Raw genomic sequence first — 17612 nt, 5'->3', positions numbered from 1 at the left:
TATTTGCTGCTTTAATTTAGGCTGAAAACTGCTTCGATATTTTTTCAAAATTATATATAAAAAGATATAGGAATGACTTAAATAAATAAGTAAATAAGACGGAGAAAGAAGTTCTTTTTAAATTTAAGACTATAGGAATGCAGGAGAATATCAAGGGGAAGAGTTCTGTGCTATGACGACAAAGGTCCTTGTTATAGGTTTTCCATGATACCAGCCAATGAGCCTGCCAGAGTCACAGATGTGATGCTATCCAAAGCCAGAGGCACATTGCATTAGATAGTATATGTGTGTGCGCATACTGGTGTGTGCATATGTACACTTGTACAGATATTCAAGGCAAATTTTCAAGGTGGAATGATGCAATGTGTTTTCTGATTAGAAAGCTAATGCAGCTGTGTAAACATAAGCAATGCGCTGGTAAAATGGGCATGCAGCTCATCCACCAATGCAGTCTAAATATGTTCATTTTTGCTACTGCTCAGATGATTATATACGTGCATATATTCTTTAATACTGATTATACCATGTGCCACCTGTATAGCTCCAGCAGCAGTGTCTTTGACCTTTGACCGTAACTGTCCTTGACCTTTGATCAGTTTCCTCCAAGCGCACCTGGATCCGGTCCACAACCACCCGCTCAGTAACCTTGGATGAAAAGTTGCCTGCTTTCAATGGGGTTGCCCAGGTGGCCTGAATGTGTGAATTATGGTCTCGATATGATTAGATCCGGGACGCGGGTGGCGCTGTGGGTTAAACCACAGAGCCTAGGATTTGCCGATCAGAAGGTCGCGGTTTGAATCCCCATGACGGAGTAAGCTCCCATTGCTTGGTCCCTGCTCCTGCCAACCTAGCAGTTCAAAAGCACGTCAAATTGCAAGTAGATAAATAGGTACTGCTCCGGTGGGAAGGTAAATTTCCGTGCGCTGCTCTGGTTCGCCAGAAGCGGCTTAGTCATGCTGGCCACATGACCCGGAAGCTGTACGCTGGCTCCCTCGGCCAGTAAAGCAAGATAAGCGCAGAGTCGGTTGCGACTGGACCTAATGGTCAGGGGTCCCTTTACTTTATGATTAAATACACAGAAACATTATTTTTTTTGACAGCTAGCTTTATTTGTTTTGCTAAGTCGGTGAGCCAACTAATTGTGATGACTTCAAGCCAAAGGTTTTACAGATCTTTCATATTGACTACAAAGATACCAGATGATCGGAGTTACAAAGGCAGATCAAAGCATGTATTCTGGCATCTGAAGTGCCAGCTTCTCTATGGAACTGTCTACAGTGATGAATTACTTCAAGATAATGCCACAAACAGAGTCATTATGCAAGTATCCTCATTGCCCTTGGTGGGCATTGCTAGGTGACACTACTTAATGAAGGCTAAATGGCCCAATAACCTGCATGTGTTCTTGACCAGAGCTTATTTCTCTCTTACGCCTGGGCATGCAGCCTTGGTAACATCGAGATCTAGAGTCATATGCATTGCACACCACAATTTTGCACTGTAGATAAACTGTTGACCATTTGAAGTTGGGTTTAAAGCTGAAGCGGGTGACCCTCTGTCTATAAGAACCTGTATAGGTATAATCTTTAACACACCTGGGGGAAAAAATGGAGAAGGAATGATAAGCAATTGCAATTTTGCCTAATAGACACATAGTTGCAAAGCCGTCTTCCATAATATAATGCATTTCTGTATGCTATTTTCCAGGAATACATGCATTTTTATTCATACTTGACCCCAATATGTGCATTTTTGTACACTGTAGAACTGCACTGAGAATTTTAGAGAAGGTAAGTGGAAAGATGAAAAAAATCCAGGGAAAGAGGTAGGAGCCAATCATGGCCAAATACAAGGTAGAATCTATAGAGACAAAATAATAAAAGGATGGCTGTGAAGAGCTTAGAGTCCTTGCAGGATAGAGCCAGCTGAAGTGAAAGTTTGACACAGGGTCGTCCCCCCCCCCCGTGTGTGTTTTCTAATAATTGACCCTGTCCAAAGAAGCTCTGGAGCCAAGTGAGGATTCCCAGGTAAGATCCTCCCTCTGTTGTGTGGGCAGGTAATCCCTCCCCCACCTGGCCTGATCTCCTTGGCAACGCTTCCCCCAGGTGGGATTGGACAACTGACTGGGGTTGGCGGAGACCTCCAGGTATCCCACCTGAGGGAAGGAAAAGCCAACCCTTTGCTGAATGGAGCCGCTCCAGATCCAGGGGCTGCGTGCGTCCACGCAAAGGTCGCCCCCGTTTTATGTGGGGAGTGGTCATTCTAATAATTGACCCTGTCCAAAGTATGCAGAAATGTTTGTCAGCTTATTCTCCCCCTTACCCGTTCTGTATTAGAGTATGTGTTGTAGTTGTGAAGTCATGAGGGCTAGGCGAAGCCACACAGGTGTCTACGAAGAATATTTGCCTCCGATTACAGTTAGAGATTTCGACTTCAAAGTTTTTGTTCTGGTTCATCTTCATAAAGTAGGGCATGGAAGCTACTTGGCGTGCAAAGGAAGGTGAGTCATAAAATAAAAATTTCATATGGAATAATCCACTTTGCTTTCGGCCTTCTTCCGTGGATTCCATTTCATCTATATTGTGCGTCAGTTCCTTCATGGCTCTTGGCTCCATTTTGCAGATGAAGATAAACTGAGGATTTACACCAGTTCCACGGCTGCTGACAGTATTGGAGAAACTGCTAACCCCTCCATTGTTCTGTTAAAGCATTAGATTAGACAAAATAGATGGACAGTAAGTTTAAATATACTGTAGCAAATAAAACCAGAGCAAAAAGAAACCAGGAGCTATTCAACAAAGCATAGTTTCCTGGTTCAGATTAAACAGGAAACTACAGTTAATGGAAGACTTATTAGTTAGGTCAATCATGAAAAGAGGAGTGAATGGATTGTATGCATGTCCACGAGCCTTGTTCATACATGGCTTACAAAGCCAATATATGATAATTTGAATTCAAAGGGGCCCCAGGGGGCATAATTTGACAACTGTTTTATTTTTTGAAACTCACATCCTAAAAGTTCTCCAAATAAAAGCTATCAAATTATACTGATATGTCTTACGATCAGATATACACTTCCTTACCTCCCGTCTTGTCCCGCAACCATCATATGGTATATAGAATATAAATTCATCTCTTGTAATCTCAGGTTTGCAGGCTTGGTCACTCAAGTACAGATTGCACTCAGAGCAGCCTTTTGAAGTAAGGTATTCTCTGCCAATAACTGCCTTCATGTATTCGGGCAAACATGTAAGTGTTACTGGACAGGGGAAGGGGGGAAAAAGTATTGTTGAGTACTATAAGCAAAGAAAATAATAATGTAATGTTGTGTACATGCACATATGCCCACCAGTTAAAAGAAACATTCTCACAGTACATTACACATTACATTTCCACTAATGCCTTTCTGTTGTAGCCTAAGGTCACTTTATATTGTTTTTTCAATTATAGTGCTTTATTGGATTGTTTTTAGATAATTTGGCTAATTTTGAGGCCTTAGGTAAAAACTATACATGGATTCCAGAAATGTTCAAAACAGGAGGTTTTTGAAGGAGGAAACATCATGGTCCAAAATATTCTTATTTTGCCAAAGGCCCACAAAATGTCTTAGTGAAATGTTTTATAATACATTAATTAAAAAGCAACAATATCATTTTTAACATTACCAGGATCTGTAGTTGTATCATCCTCAGGAGCTATGAAAAAACAAAGATGTTGTTGATGATAATGATGATGATGATGATGATAATAATAATATTTAGACCCCACCCATCTTGTCGGTTTCCAACACATATAAAAACATAATAAAACACCAGACATTAAAAACCTCCCAACACAGGGCTGCTTTCAGATGTCTTCTAAAAGTTGTATAGTTGTTTATCTCCTTGATAATAGAAGATAACATATAAAGACTGTTTGTTTATGACATTGTTATTAATAGTTATTCCATGGTCAAAAAGGCCAGTGTAGGCAGTGGTTTCTTGACAAATACCAGGCATTCCTGATATTGTGAGACAGCACATATTTTCAACTCTAAAAACATGCATGTCTGAATTATTTGTATATCACAAAAATATTAATTACCTGCTGTAGTGGTGGCTTGGGGGGCAGCCTTTGCTGTTATATAAAAAAGGATTGAAATGAAATTACTCATTTTTTAAAGTTGCATACATATTTTCAACATATTAAAAGTTATGCACCACCTGCTTTTTTTTATGCTGCTCACTGGCAAATTCCTACCTGAGAAACCCACTCTACAATGTCCACAGAGGTAGGATATTATGAAATCACGAAACCTCATGACTCATAATGCTCACCTTAAATACAAGGAAAGCATTACGTCCTTGAGATAAGGTCCTCTAGGTTCCTCATTTGGCTTGCAGAGTGGTTTGGTCCAAACTATGGCTACCTATCAATCACCTGACATCAAGTGATGTCAGGTGTGGAACAGATAAATCCACAGAACCACACAGAAAAAAGGAAGAATCAAATGGAAAAGGAATAAGATTCTTTCCTTTCCAGCCACTGGTAGAGTTCAGCACTTTTTAAATTCAAGATACAAATGCAAAGGATGGGAGGACAAGTGCACTCCTAATTCTTCCTTTCAAGGTGAGTTACCTGGCATCATGTAGCATTAGTTGATTGACATGTGAAATGCTTCACTCATCTGTTAACATGGCCTACAGGAGGTGGGGGACTTCTGGAAATGCTCCACTGGCCAGATCCAGTTCCCCCATCACTGCTTTGAGCAAATGACAAGATGGTGCCCTCCCACATTCTGTGTATGGAATCCCACTTACTTAAACACTGACATTGGGCAATGGGAAAGCGTCACCCACCACACCGAAGGGCCTACTGAGGGGGTTCAAGGCAGACTGTGTAGTAATCTGCCAATATTTCATTGCTATTCCCCACCCCTCAGCATCTACTGCAGCTAAAGGCTATGCAAAAATAAATTGACTGAGACCAAATCAAGTATTCAGATGCCTCTGTAACCATTTATTTCAGATAACAACTTCTTGAGAGCCAGTGTGGTGTAGTGGTTAAGAGCGATAGACTCGTAATCTGGGGAACCGGGTTCGCGTCTCCGCTCCTCCACATGCAGCTGCTGGGTGACCTTGGGCCAGTCACACTTCTTTGAAGTCTCTCAGCCCCACTCACCTCACAGAGTGTTTGTTGTGGGGGAGGAAGCGAAAGGAGAATGTTAGCCGCTTTGAGACTCCTTCGGGTAGTGATAAAGTGGGATATCAAATCCAAACTCTTCTAAAATGTAATTTGAGACATTGATCTCTAGGTGTCACATATTAGGAAAGGGAATGTTCAAACCAACCTTTAAGACAAATTGTTTATTGGATACCAGTCACGTAGGCATTAACAGATCTTATTATTATCCAGAAACCCAAGTTTACCTGAGCACATGACAGCAGCATCTTCCCTATGAACACAATTATGTATTCCCCAGCCTCTGTGGGAGCACTGGCTCAAGCTGTCTTCATTCCCAGTGCAGCGGACATCATCCATAAGAATTGGTCCTGAGCCTTCACCAAATGGCGCCTTTCCTAGTGCCGAGACAGCATCTCCACAACCAAGCTTCCTGCACACAACTTGTGCGTGGGTCATGCCCCACAAATCGTCACAGACTGTCCCCCATCTTCCGCTGTGAAAGATTTCAACCCGCCCTTCACATGCATGTCTTCCATTGACTAGTTTCACAGCACCTTCTAGAAAGACAAAAGAGAAGGATTGTTTGCAATGGTTAGCTCTATATAAATTTTGCCACATGTGCTGCTCATTGGACAATTCCTCCATGGGAAGCCTATTCCATAATATCTTCATGTTTAGAAGAAAGATTTAGGATTTTATTATAGAGAAGGTGAAGAGCCTCTTACCTGTGGGAGCAGGAGTGGTCTGGACTGGTTCTTGAAAAGAAAGAAGAAGAGGAGTAAGTAGAATATACTTTCACTGGTATCAACATTGTAAATAGGACTGATGTGGTTTAAAATGTAGCAGTAGACGCTCCTTATCAAGAAAAATAGATTAGATGAATGTCATGGGTGGTTCTTGTATTAAGAAGGGTGAAGAAAGTGGAATATAGCAATCCAATTTCTGCTTCAATTAGGGCGATGTTTTAGTTACCAACTTTAGTGGTATAATGTGAACAATATCTCTTTGAAGTTTTTTTTTACACCAATAAAACGGTAAATGGGTGACTACAAGTGGGAAGCAATGTAACTGCATTTACCGTATTTTTCGTCCTATAGGGCGCACCGGCCCATAGGACGCACCTCGTTTTTTGGGGGGGGAAATGAATAAAAAAAATTTATTTCCCCCCCTCAGCTGCGGCTGCCGCCCCAAGCCTACGGACACCCGCCAGAAGCAAGGGGAGTCCTCTGGAGGGCTCCCCGTGCTTCGGGCGGGAGGCTGCCGCCCCAAGCCTCGCGCGCTCGGCGGGACCTCCCGTCGGGCGCGCAAGGCTTGCGGACACGCCCCCGAAGCATGTGGGAGTCCTCCGGAGGGCTCCCCGTGCTTTGGGCGGGAGGCTGCCGCCCCAAGCCTCGCGCGCTCGGCGGGACCTCCCGTCGGGCGCGCAAGGCTTGCGGACACGCCCCCGAAGCACGGGGAGGCCTCCGGAGGGCTCCCCGTGCTTCGGGCGGGAGGCTGCCGCCCCAAGCCTCGCGCGCTCGGCGGGACCTCCCGTCGGGCGCGCAAGGCTTGCGGACACGCCCCCGAAGCACGGGGAGGCCTCCGGAGGGCTCCCCGTGCTTCGGGCGGGAGGCTGCCGCCCCAAGCCTCACGCGCTCGGCGGGACCTCCCGTCGGGCGCGCCAGGCTTGGGGACACTCGCCTGAAGCACGGGGAGTCCTCCGGAGGGTTCCCCGTGCTTCGGGCGGCAGGCTGCTGCCCGCAAGCCTTGTGAGCCTGTGGGAACTCCCACAGGGCTTGCAAGGCTTGCGGATAGCTTCCTGAAGCCTGGAGAGCGAGAGGGGTCGGTGCGCACCGATGCCTCTCGCTCTCCCGGCTTCAGCGAAAGCCTGCATTCGCCCCATAGGACGCACACACATTTCCTCTTCATTTTTGGAGGGGAAAAAGTGCGTCCTATGGGGCGAAAAATACGGTAAGTGCCTATCAAACCAGTGATTGTACGTGTTACCCAACCAACAGCATTTTACATATCTGTTCGATATTATGCAGATAATATAATTCCTCAAGAATTATTTTGTATTATATTCAATTTTGGTTATTATTAAAACAGTGTACTTTCAATCTAAATGGTCTTAAATGGTCACTGGCCCCTCCCCAGTGCTGTCCACATGTTTGGAATGAGTCAGCTTGGTGAACAAACACAGGATGTCCTGGTTATTTGGAACAGTAAAGGCTCAGGGTTTCAGCTCAGGGTTATAGCCTGAGCATGTTTGGCAAGCTGCCCCACTGCAGACATGCTCAGAGCACATCAGCTCCTCTATATCCATCTTTGCACCTCTGGCCCTCCAGATGTTGCTGAACTACAACTCACACCCTCCCTGGCTACTGGCCATGCTTGCTGGAGCTTATGGGAGTTAGTTCAGGAACATCTGGAGGGCCAAAGGTTCCCCACAATTGGTCTGTGTCAGGCTTCCTCAACCTGGGCCCTCCAGATGTTTTGAGACTACAATTCCCATCATCCCCAACCACTGGTCCTGCCAGCTAGGGATCATGAGAGTTGTAGGCCAAAAACATCTGGAGGGCCCAGGTTGAGGAAGCCTGGTCTATGTCCATTAATTTTTAATGGAACTATCAACCTGCAATTGGAAAATACCTGCGCAGATGACACCAGCATCTTCACTGCGGAGGCAATTATGAACCCCCCAGCCTCTGTGAGAGCACTGGCCCAAGTACCATTCCTTCCCAGTGCAAGAGACATCATCCAGGAGGATTGTGCCTGGACCAGGACCAAATCGAGCCTGTCCTGGTGCTGCGATAACAGGCCCACATCCAAGCTGCCTGCATACGACACTTGCATCAGTTAAGTCCCACCCATCATCGCAGACCGTCCCCCATCTTCCACTGTAAAACACTTCAATACGTCCTTCACATCTGTGTCTTCCATTGACTAGTTTCACAGATACTCCTTAGAAAAAGAAGAGAGAAGCATGGGTTCACTACTGGTATATAAAGAAGCCCAGTCACAATATCAGCATACGGAGTAAAATGTTGTTGCCAATATGAACTGACATAACCATCCCATTTAACTTTGCTTTTCAGTTTTTTGGGGGTGAGTTGGGGGCAGTGCTTTTTTTCTGGGGGATGCAGGGGTACATATACCCCTAAACATTTTGTGAGTCTTTGTACTTTTGTCCATTTATTTTCCCTGATTTGAACTATAAAATGGTGATTTTCTTGAGTCAAAATGAGAGTACCCCTAAATATTTTTTTAATAGAAAAAAAGCACTGGTTTGGGGTGAGGGAGATCAGCAGAGAAGTGCCAGTTGAAGCAACTGCACAAACCACTGACATATTTATTAATGTGGTAACCAGAGGCATTCTGGCGATAGGTTAGAGTAAAAACTGGAGGAATCCATATTTCACCCATACAATCCCCTCTGAGGGTGACAGAATGTCACCCAGTTCTGTTGCCCACAGAGGAACTTGCTCTGTTGCATTCAAAGAGTGTGGCGGTAAGGAGCACCATGCGCTAGACACTCCAGGTTGTGGGCAGCTAGATAACTGGTTCTGGAACTTTTTTTAAAAGTCAAGGAAAAAATAGTTAAATAGACAGAGGCAGCGCTGCAGCTCATGGACCACCTTGCAAATAACTTGTTTTATTCATTTTTTTTTTTAATTTCATATTTCTGATTTTTCAGAATGTCCCTTTAAAATCTGCACAGGAATGGGATGGGACAGACTTAATTCCATCTCCAAGCAGAACTGGGACGGACCTGGCTTTTAGAGGGTCATCAATCCCTAGCAACTGTAGGGATGGGTGGTAGCATCATTGAGAAAAGCACCCTTGAGTGAATCGTGTGCAGCTGCCAGCACCTTTATTTCCAAAGAGGTGGCAGGGTGACATTAGGGGTACGGATGGTGCACGTGAGAGATGGCAACTCAAATCTAGTGCTGGCTGTTCCTATACATTTATAAATCATTTTGCATTTGTGGGCTATGCATTGGTCAATTCATCCATGAAAATACCTATTCTACAAAGCCTGCATAGCCAAAGCTAACATTTAGTCCGATATATCATGAGGCAGCTGAGGGATCTCTTACCGTTTGAAAGTGTAGTTTCCTTGCTAATTGCAGGTCCTTGAAAAAAACCCCACAAAAGATGGAGAAGGAAAAAAAAGAGAGAAAGTAGGAGAATTATTGTGAGGAACACAGTTTTCCTGAAATAATTTTTACTGTAGTAAAGATAGAGTCAGTAGTTTAGTATGCAGTAATAGTTACTCCGTTTAGTACAGAAGGAATCAATGGTTAAAACAGACTTATACATACAGAAACATAGGTGCATTTAATAGATTTAAATGCCAGTTTGAATCTGTATACTAAAAACTAGAATTTAGGATTATATTATAGAGAAGATGAAATGTCCCTTACTTGGAGTAGGAGTGCTCACAGTTGGTACTTGAAAAGAAAGAGAAAAAGTGGAATAGCAGAGTAAATATAACGTCAGTGAAATCAAAATTGTACATAGAACATAAAACGTAACAGAATATACTTCTTATCAGTGACAGCCAGTCATGTTTTGTCACCTGAGGCAAAACCAGAATGTGCCGCCTCTTGCCCATCTATTGTCCTGCCCTGCCTGCCCCCCACTTCCACCACCGCCATAACCCCCCCCCCACTAGGTGAGATCAAGGAGCTTTCCAGAAGGCCTTGGCACTCATCTTCTCTGCCCCAGTGGCAGAGAAGCGAAGCAGCAATACTGCACAGCAGAAAACGTCCCTCTTGCCAAAGCCTGGCAACAGGGGAATGTTCTGCAAGAAGTGGTGTTGTGAACCAGGTACTGCCTCTTGCACTTCCGCTGGTGGAAGCAGTTGCTTCACGTCACCTAATAGGTGGGCCAGCTCTGCTCTTTATAAGAAAGTGACTACTTTGAGTGCTTTGGTTCTTTTGTTTTTGTTCTTAGCCACAAAGCCTTAGCCTACTGGCTTGGACATCATGCCAGCCCTGTATGGCATAACATCAGTGTTGATTATTATTATGATGAAGACTTTGCAATTTGTGGCATTTTGGGTCGTGGCCCCAACGAAGAGTGTGCCCTGCTGTGTATTTTGAAAGTTTTCCAATGGACCAAGTCAGCTTTCTTTGCCTGGTGTGTGTTCTGGAGAAACCCATGAAACATCATTTGAAATACTGATCACAAGAAATTGATATTAGAATAGGGGATGTTCATTACAATTGGTTTCTTGCATGAAACCAGCAAAGGCAGACAACGCATGAAACAAAGGTAATTCCCCGACATCAGTCACTTTCAACACAATCCTATACATGCCTACTCAGATATAAGCCCCATGGACTTCAATTAGACTTACTCTCAAATAAGTGGATATTGGACTGAAATTTTATATACGTTTTCATTAAGCAGGTGCCAACCAGATGTTTTGGATTATAATTACCATCATACCTAACCAGTGAACATGCTGGCTGGGGCTGACAGAAGTTGTAACCCAAGATATGTTGAGGTTGGCAAAGGCTTTGAAGCCCTAAACAGCCTTGGTTCAGTATACCTGAAGGAGCATCTCCACCCTCATCATTCCACCCGGACACTGAGGTCCAGTGCTGAGGACCTTCTGGCGGTTCCCTCGCTGCGAGAAGCCAAGTTACAGGGAACTAGGCAGAGGGCCTTCTAAGTAGTGGCACCCGCCCTGTGGAACGCCCTCCCACCAGATGTCAAAGAGAAAAACAACTTTTGTTGGAAGCCGCCCAGAGTGGCTGGGGAAACCCAGCCAGATGGGTGGGACATAAATAGATTATTATTAATAATATTCTATCATGCTGCAATCAAAGAATACCTGAGCAAATGACACCAGCATCTTCTCTATGGAGACAATTGTGCAATCCCCAGCCTCTGTGAGAGCAGTGTCCCAAGCTGATTTCAGTCCCAGTGCACCTGACATCATCCATAAGAATTGGCCCCGAGCCTTCACGAAACAGAGCATTAACTGTTGCTGAGCGAGCGGGTCCACATTTCTGCTGCCTGCACACAACACTTGCATCGCTTAAGTCCCACTCGTCGTCGCAGACTGTCCCCCAAATTCCATTGTGAAGTACTTCAACCCGTCCCTCACATCTGTTCCTTCCATTGACTAGTCTCACGGTGCCATCTTAGAAAGAGAAAAGAGAAACCTTAGTTGCTTCCCACTGGCAGATCAAACTCTATGTAATAAACACATATATAATCTGCATTTACTTATTTACCAATTCCTTCATTATAAACTTATTCTACAATACTGTATATCCAGATTTGTAAACAAGATGATCAGGTCATCTGTCTGATGTGTTAAAACTATTTCTTTAAAAGTTTCACAAATGCATACAAGATGAGAAAAACGTACCTGGCAAAGCAGGATGGTTAGCTAGAAACAGCAAAAGAAGAGGGGGAAAGGACCAAATTAAATACTACGTTCTTTGAAGAAATGATTTCCAATAGCAGGACTGAAAACTACTAAGGCTGCAGTCTTATACCCATTTGCCTGTAGTGAGCCCCCTTCAATTCAGGAGGACTTACTTCTGAGTGGATAGGTGTAGGATTGCACTGTTATTAAATTGAATTATGCTGAGATTAAATTTCTAGCTGAAGGCTTACCAGAAGTAGTGGACGCCTTGGTGCTAGGCCGAGGTGCAGGAGTGGTACTCAGAGATGTCAATGCTAGTTGAAAGAAAACAGTGAATTACAATTACCCAGGTCATATGCTCCCTCAGTTTTTATATCCCTACAGCTAATATTTGAAATAGAAAACCATCTGTTCAATAGTTCCAAAGGCTAACTATTTCAAACAAAAGGAAAAGGAAAAAAGGATACAAGAAAAAAACCTTATATATTTAATACAATGTTAGTTTCTAGCAAAAAAAAAAAAAAAAGGAAAAAAAGCTTTATGGCGTAATCCTGTACAAGAGTTGAGTGGGATGTAGTTATACACTATACCTTTAAAGTACCGTATTTTTCGCTCTATAAGATACACGTTCCCCTTCTTAAAAAGTAAGGGGAAATGTGTGTGCGTCTTATGGGATAGCCACCCGAAGCGGGAGCTCCCGCTGTGCTCTGGAGGCTTCGTGTTGCTTTCGCTAAAGCCAGGAGAGCAAGAGGGATCGGTGCGCACTGATCCCTCTTGCTCTCCTGGCTTCACTTCGCTGGAGAGGCGCTGTGCAGCTTTCCCTCTCTGCACAGCACCCCTTCAGCAAAGTGGGAGGAGAAATGGAAGGGGCTCCACTTCTCCTGCCGCTTCGCTGAAGGGGCGCTATGCAGAGAGGGAGAGCTGTGCAGCACCCCTTCAGCGAAGCGGGAGGAGAAATGGAAGGGGCTCCATTTCTCCTGCCATTTCGCTGAAGGGGCGCTGCGCAGAGAGGAAGAGAATATTTTTTTTCTTGTTCTCCTCCTCTAAAACTAGGTCCATCTTATGGTCGGGTGCGTCTTATAGAGTGAAAAATACGGTATATTCTTTTCATCTGGCAATTCTAGGCACTATAGTTCACCCCACACAGAGTTACAATTAATGGAATGTGCTATAATTATAAAATACCTGGTGCGTTTGTTGTTGTAGTTCTTGCTGGAGCTGAGGAAAGAATTATAATAGTATCATAGATAAAAACAAACAACAAAAAGGAAATACAGGCACAGTTGTGGCTTCCACAGCCTGTTAAGGAGTAATCTTTTTTCATCCTTACTTTTTTATGACTCCAGAAGCATTGGTTTCTAGAGAATTCTTCTGTTTCCTTTTCAGGTTTTGACTACTGATATTTACCAACATAGCAAAATACTGTGAACTCAACTAGGTTTTGCTTTGTGAAAAACACGCATAACGAGAAGGGATTTTGCACTTGGATGTCAACATTAAGATGTATGAGTTCTATTAAAATAACTTACTGTGACATTATTTATGTGTACCATTCAGAGAGAACTGCTTCACTGGTGTACTGATACATGATAATTCATGCTATCTATACCCATCGGAGTAAAAACCTCAGTGAGACTTACTTCTGAGTAAACGTGCATAGGCATTGCACTGTAGAAAAGGTTCTTCCATAGTACTGGGAAGATGGAACTTGTCCCATCAAACCCTAGTAGTGTTAATGTTCACATTCACTTGGGAGAGGGAAGGGACCAACCGGGCAGAGATTCAGCTTCAGAGAAAATACACCTGCCAAGATATTTTCGGTGGGGGCATAGGTCTCCCAAATCCCATTCATGAGAACATTATATTGGGTTGGGAGTAGAATCCCATTGAATCTAAAGGTTTGGGAATTCCAGTTCCTATAATATCTAGCCCTGTTCAGAAGAATGGGCCATACATTTGATCAATCTCCAAGTGTGGAACACGGCCAGGCCAATTAGATTTGCCCTGAACATTGCTCACTCTGATTGGCTCCTTTTCCTATCATCTACACATACAGTGTGAACATCTGCAGGGCGGGGAGCCTTTACTCCTACTGTGCCATGCTTCCTATGTATAAGCTTTATGCATGGATGGCAGGGGATGGGTCTTCTTGGGGTGTGCAACATCCAGGGATGGTCTGGTTGTATGGCCTTCCTCACGCACTGATCAATCGAATGAGCAATTCTTCTGTAAAGGGGTTCTCAATTCCATGGAGATGGTCTTATATGCAAAAGAACAGTATTTAAAACAACAACAAATCATAATGCTCTCAGCTTTCAATTAATACTCACTACTTATAATGGGGCTCCCTGTAGTATAGGAAACATTTCCTAAAACAATGAAAGAAAGAATTAAAAAAAATATGCATTTATACTGCAGAGAGGTTTCTTGCAAATATTATTACAAATAATGAATACTGCATAATATTCATTAGAAAACCAATAGAAATGTACATTACCAGAGCAAATGACACTTGCATCTTCCTTATGTTTGCAGTCATGGACTCCCCATCCCTTATGGGAGCATTTCTCAAGAGAAAATTCATTCCCTTCGCACTGTACTGCATCCAGGAAGATATTACCAGAGCCTTGGCCAAAGTGGGCACTTAGTGGAGCTGAAGTGGCTTCTCCACAACCAAGTTCTTTGCACACAACCTGAGCATCCTTCATGTCCCAATAATCATCACAGACTGTTCCCCAGCTCCCATCATAGTAGACTTCAACACGACCCTGACAGCTGTTCTCTCCATTCACCAATCTTAGGGAGAAAGGATTTGCTGTTGTTTCTGATGAAGAATCATCTGCAAAAGTTGAGGAAAAATGTAACTTTTTCTAATACATAATACTGACAAGTGTAAAAAAAAAATGTTATAACCTCACATTAGTTCTTACCAGTTGTAATGCTCTGTCCTGTAGACTGTGGTGGTGGAGTTCCTAATTTAAATATATACAAGAGACAACACTAAATATACAGGGTTGCTTGCAATAACCATCTGGTGTTTGCATTTTTAACCTCAGCCTTGTGTTATTAAGTGCTTCTTTTTGATGTCTTCAGATGTAACATGCTTGTGTTCTCTGTTGTTTCCCACTTACAACAAAAAACCCCTTCCATTCTCAGTTTGTGTTTCCATTAGAATTCACAAGCCACCACTTGTTCCTAGTTTGCACCACTGATTTGGGTGCAGCCAAGGAAAATTAAATTTGTGCAGCAACACTGATTCAGCTCTGTCCTCCACCCTTGCAACAATTTCCTGCAGAATTTTACCAACCAAATGGCAGGAGGGACTGCTGTTAATACATACCAGATGTAATGGGTGCTTCTGTGGTGGCTGGAGGTCCTGAATATGGAAAGAAGGATGCAAAAGAAAACAATGAAACTTATTTAAATACTCGATGAGAAGAACTTAAAGTGGTATGGGTCCTAGTTACGACATCTTAGCAGATAGCTATTGGAGAAATATAATGTTTATAAACTGATTTATTCTGATTGTGCTATTCTAAATCCTAGATTGAGTTCCAGATTGAGCTAGGGTACCTGACAAGCAGATTCAGTTTCCAAAGTTCTCACTTCCTGCCTTTAAAATATAGAATCTGCAGTTTCCCCTTGTGGTATTTTTTAGATTTGGAAGATGTCAGGAAGTGATCCCCTTTTGCTTAGAACTGTGGCTTCAATCTCATCCTTCACAATAATGGAACATCATATAATGAAAGTGATTTGCGGAAGATTCAAAATGGACCGGAGATACTACTTCTTCCCACTACCTTTTATGAAGCCAGATGACTTGCTAACACAACATATGCCCTGATGCTAATTGCTATTGAATATGATTCTAAAGGGGGAAAGTAAATTAGATGAATTCCAGTTGCACTGGTTTCTCATTGTCTATTATCTATGGAATATTCAGAACCAGTATTCCTTGGAATATCACTTACTAGCAGGCGATGGCTCCAAAGACATAGAGCACCTGTCACTTGCAGTATATTCCAATGGAGCTCCAAGACTTGTTGTGTTATGAGCTTGAGTATGCCCACATATGTCTTTAGATTCTAGCCTATGTCTTTATTATTGAAATTAGGGCAATGGTTGTGCAGTCCTCAAATAAATGTATGCAACCCCCCTGCCTTCAGAAGCTTCAGCACCACTTATGAGATGAAAGAATATTCTCTGTGGTGGATGGAAGGGTTTTTAATTTAAAAAACAGAAATGAAAAAGCATAACTGTGTCCTTGCAATACAGAATACATATATTTGGAAATATCTAGAAGAGATGCTGCAAACATATATGGAAAATAATTGGAGGTACCTGAGCAGATAACACTGGCATCTTCCTTATGTTTGCAGTCATGGACTCCCCATCCATTATGAGAACAGTCCTCAAAAGAAGATTCATTTCCTTTGCATTGTACAGCATTCAGGAGGATGCTGCCAGAGCCTTGGCCAAAGTGGGCACTTAGTGGGGCTGCAGTGGCTTCTCCACAACCAAGTTGTTGGCACACAACCTGAGCATCTTCCAAGTCCCAATAGTCATCACAGACAGTTCCCCAGGTCCCATCATGGTGGACTTCAAGGCGACCCTGACAGCTGTTCTCTCCATTCACCAGTCTTAGGGAGAAAGGACTTGCTGATGTTCCTGATGGTGCATTCTCTGCAAAAGTTGATGAAGAATGTTACAGGACTATTTCTCGTTCAGTAATATATAGTAATAACATTTGTGGAAAAATGCTAAAACTCCACATTAATACTCACCAGTTGTCACCCTCTGTTCTGTAGATTGTGGAGGTGGAGTTCCTAAATTAAAAAGAAACCAGATGCAATACGAAATATATTAAATCTTGTCCACATATAATGCCATTTGGTTTAAATATCTAATGAAGGTTTTATAAATTAGCTCCTCAGGGTTGTTTGCAAACTGGCCTATAAATCTTTAACCTCTTATCTGTGTTATAAATATGTCACTGTGTTGCCTCCAGATGTAACATGCATATCTTTGACCTCCTCTGCTTACGTAGAACAAGCAAAAAAGTCCTTTCTCAGTTTGCGGTTTCATCAGAACTCAGAAACACAATCTGTTCCTGGTTTGTAAACTGTTTTCAGGGCAGATTATGTTTTGCCCACTCCACAGTTTATTGGATTTGGAGATAATGGAAAACTATGGTTTGGTGCAAATTTAGAAGCTCCTTATATAGTGGGGTAACGAATGAAAAAGCTCAAGGCTCATAGCTGCTGATGCCCATAATGTTGATTCGTGATTTGTCATTATATTTCAGTTCAGATTGTGCATATATGAAGAGTAACTCTGACTTTCATTTACCTATAGATACCAGATTACTATGAAAGAAATCTGGCTAAAGAGTCTTTGAATTTCCCAATGGCTCTCTTTTAAAATAAATTCATTCTATGGAAGTGCACACTCTTCTTTTTGCTGCCCCACGATACATGAAAACCAGGGGTATAATGTACACCATGTTATTTTCTCTGAAGAGGGCTGTGCCCTGGATCTATTTCTCTTTATATACTAAACAGCTGCAGGAGATAGCTTAAGGGAGGTTGGGCATTGGGCAACCAGGGTGAATGGGGGGAAACTGCAAAAGGTGCTACTGCTATCACACTCAAGCTCTCTCCTTTCTGCCCTATGCTAAGAGCCATTCCAGAAGAATTATGCTAAACAATCGCAGCAGGGAATACTAATCTGTTGGTTGGTCCTCCCCCCTTTTTTATAAAACATGATAAAGTCAAAAAATACATACCAGATGTAATGGGTATTTCTGTGGTAGGAAGGGGTCCTGGAAATAGAAAGAAGCACAGCATAAAAATAATTCCCATTTAAACACCAGATGGGAGGAACTCATTGTTACTGGATATGGTTCTTAATTATGGCACCTCATCAAGCAGATATTAGAGAAATTTAATGTTTAGAACCTTATCTGCATTGTTCACTCTACTATAAGTGCTAAACTTGATTGAGCGAGGGAGCCTGCATTTTAACTTGCCAATTTAGTTTCTAATTTTCTTATTTCCTGTTGTGGAACCTTCACCAAAATGTA

General features: G+C 42.8%; 1 protein-coding gene across 1 annotated transcript in view; it reads right to left on the bottom strand.

Moving 5' to 3' along the window:
- Window positions 1-1090: 1090 nt before the first annotated feature.
- LOC310677867 (scavenger receptor cysteine-rich domain-containing protein DMBT1-like) overlaps window positions 1091-17612 on the bottom strand; it is a 38429-nt gene continuing 21907 nt past the window's right edge. The window contains exons 18-38 of the mRNA XM_083441048.1: window positions 17316-17351; window positions 16315-16356; window positions 15872-16213; window positions 14871-14906; window positions 14461-14502; window positions 14028-14369; window positions 13861-13899; window positions 12716-12748; window positions 11782-11868; window positions 11531-11551; window positions 10988-11299; window positions 9570-9596; window positions 9243-9278; window positions 7795-8106; window positions 5889-5918; window positions 5409-5720; window positions 4084-4116; window positions 3666-3695; window positions 3084-3259; window positions 2323-2699; window positions 1091-1595 (exon numbers count right to left, since the gene is read on the bottom strand). Of these exons, the coding sequence (XP_083297174.1) occupies window positions 1367-1595; window positions 2323-2699; window positions 3084-3259; window positions 3666-3695; window positions 4084-4116; window positions 5409-5720; window positions 5889-5918; window positions 7795-8106; window positions 9243-9278; window positions 9570-9596; window positions 10988-11299; window positions 11531-11551; window positions 11782-11868; window positions 12716-12748; window positions 13861-13899; window positions 14028-14369; window positions 14461-14502; window positions 14871-14906; window positions 15872-16213; window positions 16315-16356; window positions 17316-17351 (2894 nt within the window). The 3' untranslated portion in view covers window positions 1091-1366. The remainder of the gene's footprint in view (window positions 1596-2322; window positions 2700-3083; window positions 3260-3665; window positions 3696-4083; window positions 4117-5408; window positions 5721-5888; window positions 5919-7794; window positions 8107-9242; window positions 9279-9569; window positions 9597-10987; window positions 11300-11530; window positions 11552-11781; window positions 11869-12715; window positions 12749-13860; window positions 13900-14027; window positions 14370-14460; window positions 14503-14870; window positions 14907-15871; window positions 16214-16314; window positions 16357-17315; window positions 17352-17612) is intronic.

The sequence above is a fragment of the Podarcis tiliguerta genome (genome assembly GCF_965153285.1).
Source record: "Podarcis tiliguerta genome assembly, chromosome: 5".
Lineage (NCBI taxonomy): Eukaryota > Metazoa > Chordata > Lepidosauria > Squamata > Lacertidae > Podarcis > Podarcis tiliguerta.
Note: the sequence above shows the minus strand (reverse complement) of the source record. Positions and strands in the feature narration are given on the sequence as shown.